General features: G+C 45.1%; 1 protein-coding gene across 22 annotated transcripts in view; it reads right to left on the bottom strand.

Moving 5' to 3' along the window:
* Window positions 1-19,086, bottom strand: part of ADGRL2 (adhesion G protein-coupled receptor L2) — a 204,548-nt gene that overhangs the window by 69,353 nt on the left and 116,109 nt on the right. For all 22 annotated transcript variants that reach the window (XM_073643965.1, XM_073643970.1, XM_073643972.1 and 19 more), the window contains exon 4: window positions 612-721. In XM_073643965.1, coding sequence (XP_073500066.1) covers window positions 612-721 — 110 coding nt within the window. The remainder of the gene's footprint in view (window positions 1-611; window positions 722-19,086) is intronic.

Raw genomic sequence — 19,086 nt, 5'->3', positions numbered from 1 at the left:
CAATTCAGGGTCGTAGATTACTTTTATTGGGCATTGTTTTAAGTTTGGGGAGAATTCAGCATCCTGTCTCCTGTTCGGCTTGTCGTCCGGGAAGAAGGCAGTAGAACACATCTCCGAGATGCCCGGCAAACCGCACATGCTACCTCGATTTATAGCTTACTGACAGTGATTCTCCTCCTAAAACAAATATAATGGAGGGATTTGTCTCGGGAAAAAGCTAATAAAATGCACAAAAGGAACTACGGCAGCAGGTAGCCGCACGAGCAACTAGTGATTGAAATCAAAGTCAATACTTTCTTTAGGAAAGTGTGAGCCAAATCAATTTGTCAGGCCCTGGTATTGGGCAGATACACACATTCTGTCTGGCTCCCACAACTGCTGAATCTGGTTTGTTTTCTAGAAAAACACTAGTCCTGAAAGCAAACACTTAAGGCTGCGGGAGGAGATTTGGCCGGGCTGTCCGCATGGCTCTCTTCCACGGGGTCGGTCTTGCCTGTACTGCATGCAGATCGGTTCTGAACGTCTGAAGCAAAATGTGCTGCGAGGGTTTGGTGTCGGGGGGAAAACAAGTTAAATGTTTACAGAGCAAAGAACAAATTGGGTTTACTTACTGTAAGGTACACATTCATATTGGACTTCCAAGTACTTGTAGGTCCCCGGACACGGGTCAGGGAACACATCAGATCCGGTTATCACCACACACTGCGTCCTATTGTTACACCTGTAAATTAGAAAATAAGGAAGGTCGTTAATCAGGAGTAAAGAAAAAAAAAACAACAGAGGCTTAAAGAGAACCCAGGAGCCACGCAACCGAAAGGAAGCAACGGCCACGGATACACAGATACAGGCCCAAAACATCAGTAATTCATGGGTTACTGCACGCTACATAATATAGTAAAAAAACAAAACACATAGCACCTGGGGAAAAAAAAAAATATTACCTTCAATAAGAAAGCTTTAGGCCACGGTCACACGTTCCGGATTTGTAAGCGTGACAATGCAGAAGTGGTGACGTGTTCCTATTCTACTTTTCCTGATTGTAAGCCAAAACCAGGAGAGGAACAAATACTGATGGAAAATACTGAACGTGTGCACGTGGCCTTACGGTTCTAAAAACTCAGCCCAATGATTCCTCGTAGACCACGCTACAAAAAGAATCCAAGAGCATATGTAGAAAAAGGCCTTGACAACCTCTTGAGCCATATTTTGTGCTAGGAGCGGTGGTTGTCACTTATTAGCTGCTTCTCCAAGCAACGGGGCTGAAGTTGGCCATACTATCGTTCGGCCAACAGCTTTCTCTTCCGCACCGCCGTACACAGGAACTCTCGGCTCAGCCGAGCACTCCTGTGTTCTTTAGGAGAAATCTGGAACCAGGAGACTGAATTCCAAAACACCCTGTTTTGTTAAGTTGTGGGACATTCGAGAGATTCACAATTCTCATTAGAAGTTTAACCGTTCCCGGTAAAAATCGTCAGGTCCGGATGGCTTATCTAATGGTAGGAGTAGGTTAAGCTTGGTAAAACTCATTAGGCACAATCCACATTTGAGGATGCCGACACTGCAATCAATGCAACGTACTGAAGTTACTCGTGACTTGTTTCCTGTTCTTTTTTTTTTTTTTTAGACTTTTTGTTCCAATGTTCTTAAAAAAAATAAAAATAAATATAATAATAATAATATTAATAAATATATAGATGGCGGCTTCAGATGCATAATCAGACTATTCATAGCTTCTATAGGTGGTGCTATGGCAGCAGTCGCACCCAGGTGCATGAGTGGGCTACAAGGCCCCTTAGAATACTGCTCTCTCCTTATGTCTCTATGTGGCACTTTGGACCCTGTTCTGCATCAATTTCTCCTATAAATCACCCTTGACCGACTCATAACGGACAAGCCAAGGCCTATGTATTAATCCACAGCATTCTTCATCTGGAGATGCCAAGTTTTTCCCTAAACCTCATCTACCTCCCGCCTACAGAAAGCCGTCCCAGTAGCCAGGTCACTACTGACATCGCAATGAGAAATATGTGCTCCCCCCCCCCATGTGTACGGTCGGCGATAACGACTAGAAACTAGGGAGAACCAACAGATCCTTTAAAAAGAGCGCGCAGCCCTCCTCTTTGTGCTCCCTGCAATTATCCGCCATGAAAACACGTTTCTTAGAATGTCAGCAATGTTCCATTCTCGCAAACAAAACTATATATAAAATATTAATAAGCGCATAAATCTCGCTTTTCATCTCGCGCCGAACGTCGTTCAAAAATAACATTGTTGAGAGCAATGTCATGGAGCTCAATGTATTTGCAGAGACTTATGATACAATTAATTTGTCACTTTCAGGAGCGGGGGAAAAAAAAAAAAGGATCAGATTCATTAATGATTTAATAAACACAGATCACATAAGAAAGGAGAAATACTTTAGAAGTAGAAATTAAAATGCACGTTCAGTAAACTGCAGAATTTAAAAAGTATCACCGGCATAGACACACGATGAATGAGCAAAAACAAAACAAAAAGGCATTAACGGCTGCTTTATTTCTTAGCGCCATTGTGTCGCAACATTTGTCAAAAAATTCTCATGCAGCAGAAATGACGGAGCGAGAGCTCGTACGTAAGGCGAGCAGGGGGACAATCAACTGGAAATCAAACAAGACACTTATTTTTTTTTCTTCATGAGTGGCTGAAAAAAAAAAATTCTGTAAAATTTCCGGTGGCTCAAATAATAAAATATATCAAAATAATACATTGTACAAAAAGTAAACTAAAGTGATGGATGATCCTAGATGTGGAATATATAGAAGCCAATCCATACATTAATCCAGCGACATGTGGACAATATAAAACCATCCCAAAAACTCAAGGTGCCATCAACATTGGAGGAAAGATGATAAAACCTGAAGATTTAGGTCAACTCTCATATGTATTATTATTATTTATTATTATAGCGCCATTTATTCCATGGCGCTTTACATGTGAAAAAGGGGTATAATACAAGAACAATTCCAATAATCTTGAACACAATGTGTCAGTGACTGGTACAGGAGGAGAGAGGACCCTGCCCGCGAGGGCTCACAGTCTACAGGGGATGGGTGAGGATACAGTAGGTGGGGGTAGAGCTGGTCGTGCAGCGGTATGGTGGAGCGAGGACCATGCCCGCGAGGGCTCACAGTCTACAAGGGATGGGTGAGGATACAGTAGGTGAGGGTAGAGCTGGTCGTGCAGCGGTATGGTGGAGCGAGGACCCTGCCCGCGAGGGCTCACAATCTACAAGGGATGGGTGAGGGTACAGTAGGTGAGGGTAGAGCTGGTCGTACAGCGGTATGGTGGAGCGAGGACCCTGCCCGCGAGGGCTCACAGTCTACAAGGGATGGGTGAGGATACAGTAGGTGAGGGTAGAGCTGGTCGTGCAGCTGTATGGTGGAGCGAGGACCCTGCCCGCGAGGGCTCACTGTCTACAGGGGATGGGTGAGGATACAGTAGGTGAGGGTAGAGCTGGTCGTACAGCGGTATGGTGGAGCGAGGACCCTGCCCACGAGGGCTCACAATCTACAGGGGATGGGTGAGGATACAGTAGGTGAGGGTAGAGCTGGTCGTGCAGCGGTATGGTGGAGCGAGGACCCTGCCCGTGAGGGGTCACAATCTACAGGGGATGGGTGAGGATACAGTAGGTGAGGGTAGAGCTGGTCGTGCAGCGGTATGGTGGAGCGAGGACCCTGCCCGTGAGGGTTCACAATCTACAGGGGATGGGTGAGGATACAGTAGGTGGGGGTAGAGCTGGTCGTGCAGCGGTATGGTGGAGCGAGGACCCTGCCCGCGAGGGCTCACAGTCTACAAGGGATGGGTGAGGATACAGGAGGTGAGTGTAGGTATGGGGTTGCCCCGTCACCGATGGTGGCAGACAGGAGAACGCAGTATGTTAACCCAATCCTTTATTAACACAGGACCAGACCTCCCTACCGGACCCGAGATAGAAAGAATATACGATATCAAAACCAGCGTATGGTGAAGAGCTATTAAAGGTGTGCGCGCACGGCCACCATCAAAGATTATCACTGCTACATAATAAAAAATATAAAGGTTGGGGAATTTAGAAATTTAGATTAAAAAAAAATTCTGAACTCCTCTCCTGGACCTCCGCTTTGTTCTCCTGGAATAATCAATATCATGTGACAGCTGCAACCAATCAGTGACCACTGATCAGCTGCAGCTGTCAGGTTACCAGCAGGGGATACTAGCAGGTGGTAAGGGAGGAGAGTGTTTTTTGCTTTTTCTTTACTTTAGTCAACAACTTCTAAAAGAGTTATTTTTCTATTAATCCTTTAATTGAGGAGAAAACCCTTTAAGTCATCGTTCATATTGAACATGAGTTCCGTACCCTCGAGCTAGAGTTGTATGTCCAACTATTCTCACCGTCACACACCACAGCTCCAACGGACCCAACAGTAAACCAATAAAGCTCATCGGGATCGGCTGAAACATGGATCAGCCGTACTTTGTTATGAATGAAACCCGTAAAGTTGGGAGCAAAAACCACATTTAATTTTTACAAAACTTTCCATAAACATAACTTATGGACCTCAGGCGATAGGAAGAGCTCTTTAAGAACAAGAATAATTGTTCTTTACAGTTTCTTTTCCCCTTTATATTTCCTATTACCAAAAAAATCTGAGAATACGAACTAAAGTCTCTTCCCTGAAAAACAAAAAAAATATATCTCTGCATGTAGAAAAATACCTGGACGGATATTTGTTTTTCCAGGAAAGGCGTTCACCACTTACGTTATTATTCATGGCGGAATCATTGTTTCATGAAGTCCAATAACGTCGTCGAGCTTTTAATAAAAATACTGCTATATTTTGACGACAAGACGAAGGTTGCACAATGTAAAACAAATTATATTAAAGACTCTATTCTCCCTTGTTTGTTATTACGTGTTAGTGAGCGTGGAATGATGGAGAAGAGATTCTGTGTGCAATCTATTGTGCAAAGTGTTTTAATCAATATTCTTGTTCTACTGATTAAGCCGGGACTTCTGTTTTGGCAAGATAACATTAGTTTCCCTTGTCATGCTCCAAAAACTATTGGGAATCTTCAGCCGATCATTAGATATGCTACAATAAAGCAATAGTGTGCTCTCTTTCTTCCTTAAATTACTTCTCTGCCGTGCTATCGTTCTGCATCTGCGCCAACACTGGATCGTTATTAGAGGTCCCCTGAAACCGCCACCACCGCTCTTGTCTCTAGGCCATTGGATGCCATTTTCAATCGAGGTTTCAGCATGAAAATATGAATTAAGAAAATTTCATTACCTCCTGCCAGGGGCCATTATTCAGTGCTATTCACCGAGATTAAAAATGCAGAGTGGAAATGAAAGGCACACGACATCAACATAAACCAAAAGACAAGACTCCGAAACAGGACATTAAAGACGGCTCGTACCTGAGATAATTAAAACAGGATAAAGTTATAAAGTACAATAGAGAGAGTGGATCATAATGGGGGGGGAGGGGGGAGACACGGAGGGGAGGAATAGGGTGAACGAAGGGCAGTCAGAACACATTCGCAATCAAGTCTAGGAATCGGCTCCAGGCTTATCTCATCTCTATAGAAAATAATGCGACTAGTCATAGAAAATGCCTCGTACTTTGAGGTCAGGACAGTGGAAACTCTTTACAAAAATTATTTCCTGCCAATTAGGAAGTTAAGACTTCTGCTGTGAGCAAGAAAAGCAAGATTCTGCCCATCGCGGGGCCTGAACTAGTAACTGTGGACCACCAAATGTCAGAAAAGTGGAGGGTGGACTATAGCGGTCAAGGTAGACCGCCAAGTAAGGTACGGCTGTAGACCACGAAGCCTTTGAATCTTTTTGGACTTTCATCAGTTCTGTTTAGGCCGGGGTCACACCGCTGTCGAATCTCTCAGGCTGGAGAATCGGGGGAAAATTCTGCAAATACTTTCCGATCAAACTCTGTCAAGAGTTTGATCCGAGTGTCAGTGCTCCGATCCCCTCGAATAAGTGAAATCATATCTTAACCCTTAGGAGGAGGCTAATACAAATTCCTGATAAGGGATTAAGAAAATATCTGGAAGTGTGTGTTGGCGAAGAAGAATTTTACACCAAAAGGTTACGAGATTGTAGCAGGAATTTTACATCAATGAATATTTGTAGGATAAATTCTGGGCCATCAGATACAAGACAGAGTGACCATTTCTGCAATATGGAGTAGCAGAATTTTAATAAAAATTCTTCAACAAACCAACATTGATGAAAAAAATACTCAAGATTTTTTTTTTTTCTTTTTACCACCTATGCAAACAATTCACACAACATGGCGTAAAACAAAAAAGGATGTTCAAAACCGGCACGGGCAGCCGAAGTCTCTACAACGTCACCAATGTATAAGATGAAATGCACAGAAAACTGGGTGAAATGAAGTAAGAATGTGCAGCTCCATTAAAGTGATTGAAAACTAATGAATTCTTCATGAAAAAACCCTGAATGCAAAGTAACCATGAAATTAAGAAACTAAATGTAGTGTAATTAATATATAAAGTACACGTATTCCAAGATAATCCTCCTATTTGTCACAGAAGTGTTATTAAACTCCAGCGCCATTATTACTTCACCATCAGCCTCTTAATCAATGTTGGTTTCTCGGCTTAGTACAATCTGGATCATAGAGAAGACCGGGAACGAGTAGAAGCTCAGGATAAAAAAGGAATGGATAAATAAAAGTAGTTGCTGTAAACCGAAGCACAATGAAAGGCTCCATACAAAGAAGCATAATAGCGGCATTATTCAGAAATGTCCCCTACGGGCTTCCCTGGAGATAGTCTTCACGGTGTGTTGCTGTACGGAAACTACATACGTGTCAGTGTCATACAAGCGCCATCTCGGGGTCCATCTCCAGTGCTCTCTCTGTGTCTGCTGCATTTGTTAAAGGACAAACCACGATTGCCTGCAGCATTCAGAAAGCACACCTCTATGTATGAAAAAGGGGGAGCAGAAATAACAAAAACCTACTAGAATCTCAAAGACTGGAAAAGGCAACAATCCAAATACTGAACATCTAGTCTATGAGAGTCAACCACTTTCATAAAGCTAATCCCAAAGAACTCAGCGGATCAAGCTTGGATCTGTTCTCAACACACCCAGCAAAGGGAAGCCATTGCCAGCTAGCCAAGAGTCAACCACTTTCAAAACGCTAATCCAAAAGAAATCATCTGATCAAGCTTGGATCTGTTCTCAACACACCAAGCAAAGGGAAGCCATTGCAAGCTAGCCAAGAGTCAACCATTTTCAGAACGCTAAACCCGAAGAACTCAGCGGATCAAGCTTGGATCTGTTCTCAACACACCCAGCAAAGGGAAGCCATTGCCAGCTAGCCAAGAGTCCACCACTTTCAGAACGCTAAACCCGAAGAACTCAGCGGATCAAGCTTGGATCTGTTCTCAACACACCCAGCAAAGGGAAGCCATTGCCAGCTAGCCAAGAGTCCACCACTTTCATAACGCTAATCCCAAAGAAATCATCTGATCAAGCTTGGATCTGTTCTCAAAATCCAGCAAAGGGAAGCCATTGCCAGCTAGCCAAGAGTCAACCACTTTCATAACACTAATCCCGAAGAAATCATCTGATCAAGCTTGGATCCGTTCTCAGCACACCCAGCAAAGGGAAGCCATTGCCCGCTAGCCAAGAGTCAACCACTTTCAGAACGCTAAACCCAAAGCCACTGCCAGCTAGCCATGTTCCCTTCAGTAGATATTGTGATATCACATGGCGTTCCTTTAGAAGAATTAGGTCATCAATGAGATACAAAGACGCCTCGAGTCTTCCAGATTAGGAGCCTCTTTTACAGAGCACCGATGAGTATCTCCAATGGTAGAACCTTGGTGGTCATGTCCATATAAACATTATGGAACGTCAGGGCTGGATTGGCGGCCTACCGGCTATTAAACCAGCATTGAATGGTTTACATGTAGCCGACAAATTATATATTTCTGTCTCACTACATCAACAATTAAACTTAAGAGATTATATTTTGTACACGTAACCAATCGGCACAAAACAGAAGCCAAAATGGACATGAGGTGGTGGGAATTCCAGAAGAATTGGCATAAAGGGTCCCCAATATTCCTGATGGTGACCCTGCCTATGGACATGAGTGGTCTACTTAAGACACAACCCTTTAAGTCGCTGAAGTAGAGCCATTTATTACAGGCTACTAGACAATTGGTTAAATCCCCAATCAGCAAAGTTTATTTAGAATATGGGTATTTAATCTTCTAGAAAAAAGTAAGGAGCTTTATGAATACTATGGGCCGGTTTAATATACATGAGCAAATATTCTCACTAAACTAACAGCCATAAATATGTGTTTGACCTAAACCATGGCCGCCCCATGTTTGCCTGACACGGCCACTTCCAATGCACCATAATTTATTTATTGCATCATTTTCTTGCTTCTCTTTATGATCCCACTTATGGAAAAAATCACTTCCCGAGATGCTTCTCGCCTATCGCAGTGTGAGAATCTGCAAACACATCGACATTTCCAGCCCAGCAAATTGGAGCTCGCAATGGGCATCCCCAGTTAGACCGAATTAGCAAAGAACTTGATACCCGACCATCCGATAGAGATTCGCTTGGAAGGTCCTGCAAGGTTATGTCTTATTACGACGGAGCTGACTTTTCCTCAATAACCCCAGCTAATTATCTGCAAAGTTAGAGGCCTTCTGTGGCAGGTAATTTTTCTTGGAACTGGTGATTTTGGGCTTTTCAATATTTAATTAGACTTGTTATGATATGAAAATTCCGGGGCATACATGCTCGTCAATTTCCAGAACGTTCCTCCTAATTACGTTCACATTTAGATTGGTCATCTTAAAACCATCTCTCTTATAATTATTTACTCCTTAAAGAACACTTGAAGGGAAAAAAATATTTTTCACCTTTATGGCTTTCCAGCTCCACAAATTGCTTTTCTGGACCGTTAATTACCCACTTAGAGGATTACAGGCTGCAATAATGCAAAGCAACCTGCATTCAGGACACATTTTACAGATGAAAAAAAAAAAAAAAAAAGGAAAACATAAAACGGTCTTAAGGAAAGCTGCCCAAGAGAACAAGAGGGCTTCTTAGGGGTTTCTTTAACTATGCAGAGCGATCAGGATTGATTCCAGAGGGTAACCGTGGTGATACATTTGTAGAACGCTGCAAACCGCAAGCGATGTGGGAAAATGTAGTTAAATTAATTAGAACATCCCCGGCTAGCTAGTATCGCATATTGCCACCAGAACATTAAGGATTCTGTTTTTTTTTTTCTTTTTGCAGCTTCTAAGCTTTTATCATTCAATGAAAAGTCACCATGTAATAAAATGTTAAAAAGTAATTAATGGTGGAAAAAAAGAAAAAAAAAGAAACAGAAAAAAAAATATTTGTTTTACAAAAAATAACATGTTTGAATGTTACAAATGTTTCACACACGGCGAACGTCCTTCACTTCCCGACTCCGAAACAAAATATATCAGGCAAATTAATTCGGATTTGTGTTACAAGAAAAGTGAACGCTTGTAATACTGGGTCACGCATAATGTTAATGTGTCCACTAAAGAAAAGAAAAAAGAGGAAAAATAAACACTTGTGGAATAAAACACACATTCTGTATAAACATGTGTAAAATATATATGGAAAAAGTAACAATACAATGCAGAATGTGATCTCCTTTCCGGACGCTTTTGGTACGTTGCACTAGGACTCTAGAGATAACGGGGTCCGCGCACGGTGACAATATTACCCGTACCAATTATTTCAGTTGCTCTGACGACACGGTATCTCAGCCTCCGGTGACACCTGTTGTAACAACCTTGTTTATTTCCACAAGATCCATGAAGAGGAAATTAAGAATTTACACATTCTGTGAAAACACCTGAAGATCTGCGAATTCCAACACGGAGGTGAATCAGAGGGTGGGGATGAGAAGAGCAAACTGCACGAGGATGTGCGGGACCCTCCACAATCCACCAGGCGACGACCTTCTACTAATCAGTTACCACAAAGCCCCTTAAACACTAATCGGAACAACAGATGCGCAAAACGGGACATTTTCTTCCATTTTGAACGAAAGTCACAACTATTCTTAACGCAGTCATGTATGGAGAAATAGGACGTTCACACACAAAAAAAAACACAACACACAAAGATTAATTTTTGGTGTGTTTTTAGTATTGTTGGGGTGGAAAAACTTCACTCAGTGAAAGAACCATGTGAGGACCAGACTCCGCGCGCACCTGCCACAAGGCTCGATCAATTTAGATTAGCACCAACTGGATGACGTCCTATCTACGGCCAAGTTCCCGCAGATTTTCCGCTGCTTATTTGCTTGCAGAATATCCGCTGCGTCTTACGGTGGTATTAGTGAGAGTTTTTAAAAAATCTCATGTACATGCCGTGAAAAATATTTGCGGTGCATCACTTTGTGTTGCAGATGTGAGTGCAAATTTCAACTTTTGGGTGTGCAAAAGGTAAAATGTCCAGCGCCCTGGTCATCTCCGCTGCAGGAGGTCCACAAAGGAGGTGTGACGTGGGAATGTAACCTTAAAAAGTGTCCAGAAGAGTCCACAGCTGACCAGCAGATCAGGCTCCCAGGATATAGGGCGACATGTGAGAGAATACAATGGGTGCAAATAATGGAGTTATCAAGCCTTGTACCTATATTATCGGGCTCCACTCTGAAGACGTAGGCTCCATGCACACTGCACCATGACCTGTAGGCGCTCCACGTGCCCACGTATAGGGCACCATATACTTCCTCTGCTCTCTGTAGAAACACTAATCTTTTTCTCATGGAAGTTGTTATGGGTCCAGGTGGTGGAACCTCTGTGCCGCGGTGCAAAGAGGGACCCAGAGGGGCGTGACTAAGTATTAACCCGAACCGACCCTGGTCGTACGGCGGCTAACGACTCCGTGACCAGGGAGGATCCGGGCAGAGGGACCAGCTGCTACTCTGGGGACGACCTTGTAAGAGAGCAGGTGGCTCCCACGGGTCAGATGGCTGGGACTGACCGGTATGACGGATGGACACAGCAGGCAGAAGTCTCTGGATAGCTGACAGGTGGTCACGGTAAGTGACAGCAGAGCAAGTAGTAGTCTCTAGGTTTACCAGGCAGGTGGTCACAGCAAGTAACGGCAGAGCCTCCAGGTAGGCTAGCAGGTAACAGACAGGTGCTCCCAGGTGAGCGGGCTGTCAGACAAGGCAGGTAACAGGCAGGTGACAGGTGAGCGGGCTGGCAGGCTCGGCAGGTAACGGGCAGATAACAGGCTGGCAAGCAGGACGAAGAGTCAGGCTAGCAGCGGAACCTGAGGGCTGAAGCAGAGATAAGTAACTGTGCAACAACTTTGCTCGGGCACCTCCATTTTGGAGGAGGTGCCTTAAATATGGGAGGTCCTCCGGCTATTGGCCGGGGACTCCTTAGGGCGGCGCGCGCGGCCCCTTTAAGAGAGAGGGAGTGCGCGCGCGCCCTAAGCACAGTGCCCGGGAAAGAACGCGCGTCGGCCGCTGCAGGAAGAGGAGCGCAGGAGGACGCCGCGTGGGGAGCGGGGAGGTGAGAGGGACGGCGTCTCTGCCTGGCAGGAGGCAGAGACGCCGATGCTACAGAAGTACAGTATATGGCTATAGGATCCTCTCTGCAAGTTCACCAGTCCCAGTTGGGGTTTCTGTAAAATGCCCTAAACCATAACGTTCCTTCGTGCTAAGGGCTGGGATTTTCTCGTACGAGTGCTCTGTGGTTTTCACGGATAGCGCTCGTACCCATTTTATTCTATGGGGCTGTGCACAGGTGAACATTTTCTTTGGACCGAGTAGTCCACGGAAGAGATCGGATGTCCAATTTTGATCTGAGCACTGGATCAAAATTGGCAACACAAGTCAATGGGTCGGTGAAATAATCGGATGACATCTCAACGGGGTGCGATTTTCACTGCAGAAAGGGGAAGGTGGAGAAACTTTTTACTTCTCCACGTACAAGAAAAACTGCCACTCGGACCAACTCCGGTCAAAATAAAATCGGTCTGTTTTTATTGTATGTGACGAAATCGGACGTGTGAATGAGCCCTAAATGGATCGCCATTACCGAACAATGACCACCCGGACTCTCCCATACAAAGGAAGGATCAGCCCGGCTGAGAGATCCGGTATTCTCTATGAGGTCGGCTGCCTGACTCCTCTCCGAGAACAAATGGATGAGTCGTCCAAAACGGCACAGAACTGATCCTCCTCTCCCCCGATATCTTCTGCCGCAAGAGTCGGGAGGCCCCATACACATCAGATATCGACAGTTTGGCCAACATAAGTCTAATCAACATGGGGTCCATTCACGATGACTAGATCCAGAGCCTCTTCTGCTTTTTGAATGTTTTAGGGCTCCTAGACAAATAGCGTTAAGACCCCATGGTCTCTATTATCCGGGATGACTTTTTTTCAAGGGTGGATTTCTCTTTAATACTTGACACATGGAAAGTGATGGCTAAATAATGACCGCGCTCCCTACGTGATGTCTCCATTCGTGTTGGTACGAGATGTTATTAACGTTTCATCATCGAGAGATAATCTCACCTTGGCTCTGCAGAAATAAGCATTTTGTCATCCTAAAGCCCCAGATGCAAAAAAAGCTGAAGCATTTTTTCATTCCTTTGGAAACTTTTTTGGCAAGAGTTTTGATCCTTTTTAGTTCCCCCCCCCCCCCCCAAAAAAAAAGACGGCGCTGCCTTTATTTGCCGAGGAGCTAAGGAAATTCCGCTGTCAAGAGGTAAGCACAATCCCGTCAGATACATTTCTATTTTAATCCTTTTATCAGGCTGCTTAACGCTGCAGGAATCTGGCGAGGTTACACAATTAGTGCCTCCGTTCCTCCAGCCCCTCTGCCTGGTACTGAGCGGAGCAAGGAGGAAAATGGGCTCGTATTGATGGGCATGGCGGGCGGTCAGCGGGGAGCGGCCGATATCGCAGCGCCATGGAATTGCTGAAGGTGTTCATGGAAACTCTCATGCATTCAGACAACATTTAATTTACCCGAAATGCTATCTTGTTTCATTTCCCCTCCACCAGGGATCCTCCGAGCTTTTACCTCCATCACTTACATTTCCCAGAAATGATAAATGCACAAAAGAAAAATGATGGCTTTCTTATCTCGCCGTTTTAGTATGAGAATGAGCACAGAACATATTTTTGCAAATATAAAGCGATGGGCGAATTAAACTGGCGTTAAATGTTACCAAAAAAAAAACCTGCAAAGCCGGGTCCAGAAAAGAAACATTACAAATCCCCTTCTAGTATTAAATGCCGATAAGATCTCAGACATCGGTTATGGAAAGATATGCAAATACCTACAAAGGCAACAATGTCGCGGCTGCCTGAGGCTTAGCGACACAGTCACAACGGCTGACGAACCAGGGGGGCGACTGAAAGGTTTACACAAGTGGCCAAAGCTAAACGCTAGAAAAACTTCCGGAGAGAGATCAAAAGTTTGCCGACAAAGTAACGTTCCTTTGTTACCTATGTGACATTATAGAGGATCCTTCCTCTTCTCTTTTACAAGTCTGGATTAGTAAATCCTAGCATTTCTTGTGAAACAATTCTGGAACATCTCTTATAACGGTTTCATTGTTGTTCCTCTGTTATTCCTCCTGGAAAATTACATATAAAGTTTCCAATTGGAGGGTGGATCACTCTCACAGTCTAGTCGACGCCAACGATGCAAAACTGTTTATGGAAAGGTCACCTCGTCAAGATGCCAACTTATTTTCCAGGAGGAACAACAGAGGAACGGGCTCTAGAACTTTGTATGTCCCGGCACGATCGGCGTGTGGACACTGATCGGACAGCGTTGGACTGTGTACAGAGTGGTAATACCAGTTCTATACTCGTATTGTTTGGAGGAATAACGAGAGGAACGGCAGAACACAAAGTAATAAGAAAAGATGCTCCGCCATGTTTCCTCTTAAAGGGTTGTTCTAATCTTCAGGATCTTGTTCGGACTAGTGGCTCGGTGGAGTTGGCCGATGATGCCTCATGAGGCTGCTTTGCCGCTGCAGTTTCAAGCGTGCACTCCTTGCCTCGGTAACCGGCCAACTCTTACAGATCGCAGAGGTGGCCGGTAATCTAGACAACGAGCAGTGAACAGGAACAGAGGTGATTCTTGCACTTTCCAATTACGTATCAAACCTCTTTCAAAAGAAAAAAAAAAAAAACTTTCCAGAAGGAAAAATATATCTTTAGTGAGGATGAAGTATAGGAATATTTCTAGGCGGCCGAGATCTGATGACTTTGAAGCCTCTGACGAGAGATGTTGGCGATTTCCCTTCTCAGTTAGCTTTATTGTCCTGATATCTACCATATATTTGTGTTTATTATCCGCCATTTCTGCGTCTGACTCACGGGGTCCGCAGGTCTCACACCTCCACCATACAAACCCATAAACTCACACCGGGGCTGTGAATAATCCTTACATTCATACGAGGCGTCGTTTTTATGTATCAGAAATTCCATAACGCGGCGGACGCCATATACAGCTTCCTTAACGAGAATGCATAATTGCAGCGGCTCGGAGGATGCAATGGAAGAAAATGAGATATTTTTCTACATTTTCCATTTAATTTAATGAACGTCCATCGACGTAAACACAAGCAAAGATCCCATAAGCAGAAGGATTCCCTCCACATTACCATCAATTAGGAGGATGGAAAAAAGGTGGCCGCTAATGCCACCGCAGGAACATATGAGAGTCCCGCACGACGCACATTTACATCCAGATATTATATTGTCCAGTTATGTTGGAAGTTAATTGTTACAGGCTCTAACTGCGGCCGGCGACGGACCGAGGTCATCGCATCAACGCCGGGAACGATTTACTGCAAACGGTTTTCAGAAAATATATCATTTACAGTTTAAACAGCGCCCCTAGTGGCCAAAAGGAAAGTCTGTGCAAAGCGTCTACACTTGGCAAGATGCGAATGACTTGCCTGCAATTGTCTCCGTAACATATGAGCCGCCTTTGTCTCAACCGCGAGATAAAAAAAAATCATCCTCGTTACCGCTAAGAAATGGCGCTTTCCAGATGACAAAGCAGAATAAAAAAAAAATATCCGAGCCGCCCTGTTTGGGTATCATAAAAAGAGAGCGATGATGGGTGCAGCAGAGCATTAAATGGCGCCCGCCTGGCACCATCCGTTTTCTACAGATCTCTCCGGTCTGGCCGAGTCCTCTGCTTTTTCTGACAGACGGTGAAACATAAAGATGGCTGCTTTCAGGAGACGAGAGCGGGTGCTGGATTTATTGTTTGCAGCAGACGAGGGGTTAAGCCGGACGAGCAGGGAGGGAAGGACGGCGCTCATTCGCCAGTGCTGCAAGACTCGGTTCATCGTGACCTATAAAACGTTAAGACTGAGGCGCATTAAAGATGTGCTAACACCATGTGCAGGCCGGGGAGTACAAGCCATTGTGCCGTGAAGCGGCAAAGACACCGCTCTTTGGAAAAACTAGCACGCACTATTATGTCACTGAGATAAACAGAGGAGAGCGCGCTAAATTATATATAAGGGAGGACGGCGGAGGTGAGATGATGATGATGATGCAAGGTCTGAGCACATTGCACTGCGGGATCATTGCAGAAGGGGAGACCCTGACCGAATACAGGGGGGTGAAGACGGCTGGAAAGCCGAGAGATGAAGCCCGGCGCGCTCCGCCGAAGCACCGCACTCAATGAGTTCTTCATTACCGGAGAGCGGGGTCTGGAGCCGCTCGATTCGCCATCCGATACAATACAATGGCTGAATTGAGTCACTGCATTTTCTCATGGAGTCTCCGAAAGTAAATCACAAGCGCGGCCGGGGCGTATTTATAGCGGACGGGCTGAGCTCAATCATTCCTGTTACATTATGGTCATCTGGACTCTATAGATGGAGAAGAAGGGGTTAAAGGGATCCTATTGCTGGATTTTCCTGCCCTGAACCATTGATCGTGGCGTTATACTGCTCCGCAATATAACCCTTTCTGCAGGTTTCCATGTAAACTGTCTGCAGAGACTTCAGCACGGAGAATTATCTTCAAGGCAATGCTCTATGGGAAAAAAAATATGCAAAGAAGCTCATGACAGATAAACCAGAGTCCCTGCCCTGTTTCAGGGCTCCTGACTCATCAGTAAAGGGCAGAGTACTGGTACTGATGAAGGGTAATAACCCCAAACCGTGCCGGCTTTCTGGTTTGGCTGCAGCAAGCTACTTTGCATAGTACTGTGAAAAAAATGCATGTGCTATATGCAAATTACCGAGTCATATGGGCGGAGTCACTCAAGCTAAGAGTCACGGAGCGTTACATCCCTCTTGGCTGGACTGACGCCCCATTGGTCGGAAAATGCAATTCCAAGCAAGTTCTGCTGCATGTAGAAGATGAAACCCACGCCGATAAATCTGCTATGCATGCGCCAAGGCTGAGAGGAATAGACACCGACATATGGTCTCAAACGCCAAGGCTGAGAGCAACTGACACAAACAGATCTACTGTGCATGCGCCAAGGCTGAGAGCAACCGACACCGACATATGGTCTCAAACGCCAAGGCTGAGAGCAACTGACACAAACACATCTACTGTGTATGCGCCAAGGCTGAGAGCAATAGACACAGCCATATGGTCTCAAACGCCAAGGCTGAGAGCAACTGACACAAACAGATCTACTGTGCATGCGCCAAGGCTGAGAGCAACCGACACAGACATATGGTCTCAAACGCCAAGGTTGACAGCAACCGACACAAACACATCTACTGTGTATGCGCCAAGGCTGAGAGCAACCAGCACCAGCATATGGTCTCAAACGCCAAGGCTGAGAGCAACTGACACAAACAGATCTACTGTGCATGCGCCAAGGCTGAGAGCAACCGACCTGAACACGTCTACTGTGCATGCGCCAATTCTGAGAGCAACTGACACAGACATCTGCTGTGCATACGTCAAGGCTGACAGCAACCCACACATCTACTGTGCATGTGTCAAGGCTGAGAGCAACCGGCACCGACATCTACTCTCATACGCCAAGGCTGAGAGCAACCAGCACCGACATCTGCTCTCATACGCCAAGGCTGAGAGCAACCCACACATCTACTGTGCATACGCCAAGGCTGAGAGCAACAGACGCCGACAAATCTGCTGTGCATGTGGCAATGCGGAGCGCAACCGACACATCTACTGTGCATGTGTCAAGGCTGAGAGCAACCGGCACAGACATTTGCGCTCATACGCCAAGGCTGAGAGCAACATGCACCGACATCTGCTCTCATACGCCAAGGCTGAGAGCAACATGCACCGACATCTGCTCTCATAAGCCAAGGCTGAGAGCAACCGACACAGACGTCCGCTGTGCATACGCCAAGGCTGAGAGCAACCGGCACCGACATCTGCTGTACATACACCAAGGCTGAGAGCAACCCACACATCTACTGTGCATGCACCAAGGCTGAGAGCAACCGACGCCGACACATCTGCTGTGCATGTGCAAATGCTGAGGACAACTGACGCCTACACATCTACGGTGCGTGTTCCAAGGCTGAGAGCAACCTGTGAGCGGTCAATCAAGCCCGACGGCTTGTAGGATCGCATGACTCTACTCAAACAGCACCGCCCAGATGACTCAATCTGCAGATGACGCAGACACTATTAAAACATCAAAAATTGTAATGAATTGGTTACAACTGCGCTGCCAGTAATATGATGGGAAAGTTAAAACGGAATCTAGGAAAGCGATTTATTAGTCAACGCGTTTCGAAGTTGCAAACTTCATCAGGACAAACCACAGTCGGCAGTATTATAACACTGTCTATATAACGCTAAAATCTTCCAGCTCAAACAGGGACAGACTGAGAAAGAAAATGCAATAAACGGCATTACGCTACGCTATGGTTTTAAGAAGGGAAATCAAGTGACCGGTTCCTTTAAGTGGAAACTCCAGTAATTAATAAATCGCACAATTTTTTACGTTTTACACCATTTTATTTGTCCTCGTTATTCAGTAACTACCGGCCGATGGGCAACAACCCAAGATCCCCACGCATTTTGTGCCACAGCTTTAATTTAAGATAAAAAAAAAAAAAAAAAAAAACGACAATTATCTTCTCTATGAAGTGAAAAGCATTTACTCCGTAGAAAACAGGTAACGCCGCAGTTTTCTCCTGAATCCATCAACACGGCACAAAGCGGCCCGCGAGATCGCAATCTTCTATTTCTGTCACTGCCAGGCACGGCACAATCCTGCAGGATTCAATAACCGGCCGCCGCTCTGAGCGCTGGATTCGTGAAGGTCATCGTGAAGATGTACGCTCGTCATTTTGTGGATTCCACGTTTTTTTTTTCTCAATATAAAACTTCAGAAATCCAAGTCACTTAAGCAAAATGCACAACGACTTCTGCCCACGGAGGAGAGGAAATTAGCAAATATCATAGCAACTGTTACTCGATGAAAGAAGTCACTATGATACTGTAACGCGAGCGACGTAGCAGAGCCGTCGTCTCATCTCACAGCGCTACGCCTACCGCTTTAAGAAGCCGAAAAACAATGACTGAAGATACGGAGCAGCAACCGAGCTGTGAAAGGCTTCCATGGCTCACCCGTCGCGGCTCGTGACCAGAAGCATTGGGAGGGGGGGACGGAGGTTTGGGACTTAGTAAATATGGCCTTTCGCCTGGACTCCATTCTCATCATGACAATTGCATTGATAAATATGTGTCAATATGTTTTACGCGGGCAGAATAGCTACATAGAGAAAAGAACATCTCTACATAGTCAACAGCTTTAACAAAATTTTTCACAAAAATTCAATTTACAGCGAATCAGAAGTAATCTCCAATTCCACTGAAAAGACGTGTGTAACACTCGGAGGTCTCCTAGGACTGTATCCAACCCCTCTCAAGCTCTTTAACGCAAACCCAGCCTCAGTAATGTCCAAGTGACCTCCATATATCAGGCTATGAGTTCCCAGATGGTAACTGTTCTTTACTGCGGCGCTGTCACACACTGTCTGTAATGATTAGTCAGTGCTTT

This window comes from Phyllobates terribilis, unplaced genomic scaffold (genome assembly GCF_046119375.1).
Source record: "Phyllobates terribilis strain yellow unplaced genomic scaffold, ASM4611937v1 Scaffold_8__6_contigs__length_399053987, whole genome shotgun sequence".
NCBI lineage: Eukaryota > Metazoa > Chordata > Amphibia > Anura > Dendrobatidae > Phyllobates > Phyllobates terribilis.
Note: the sequence above shows the minus strand (reverse complement) of the source record. Positions and strands in the feature narration are given on the sequence as shown.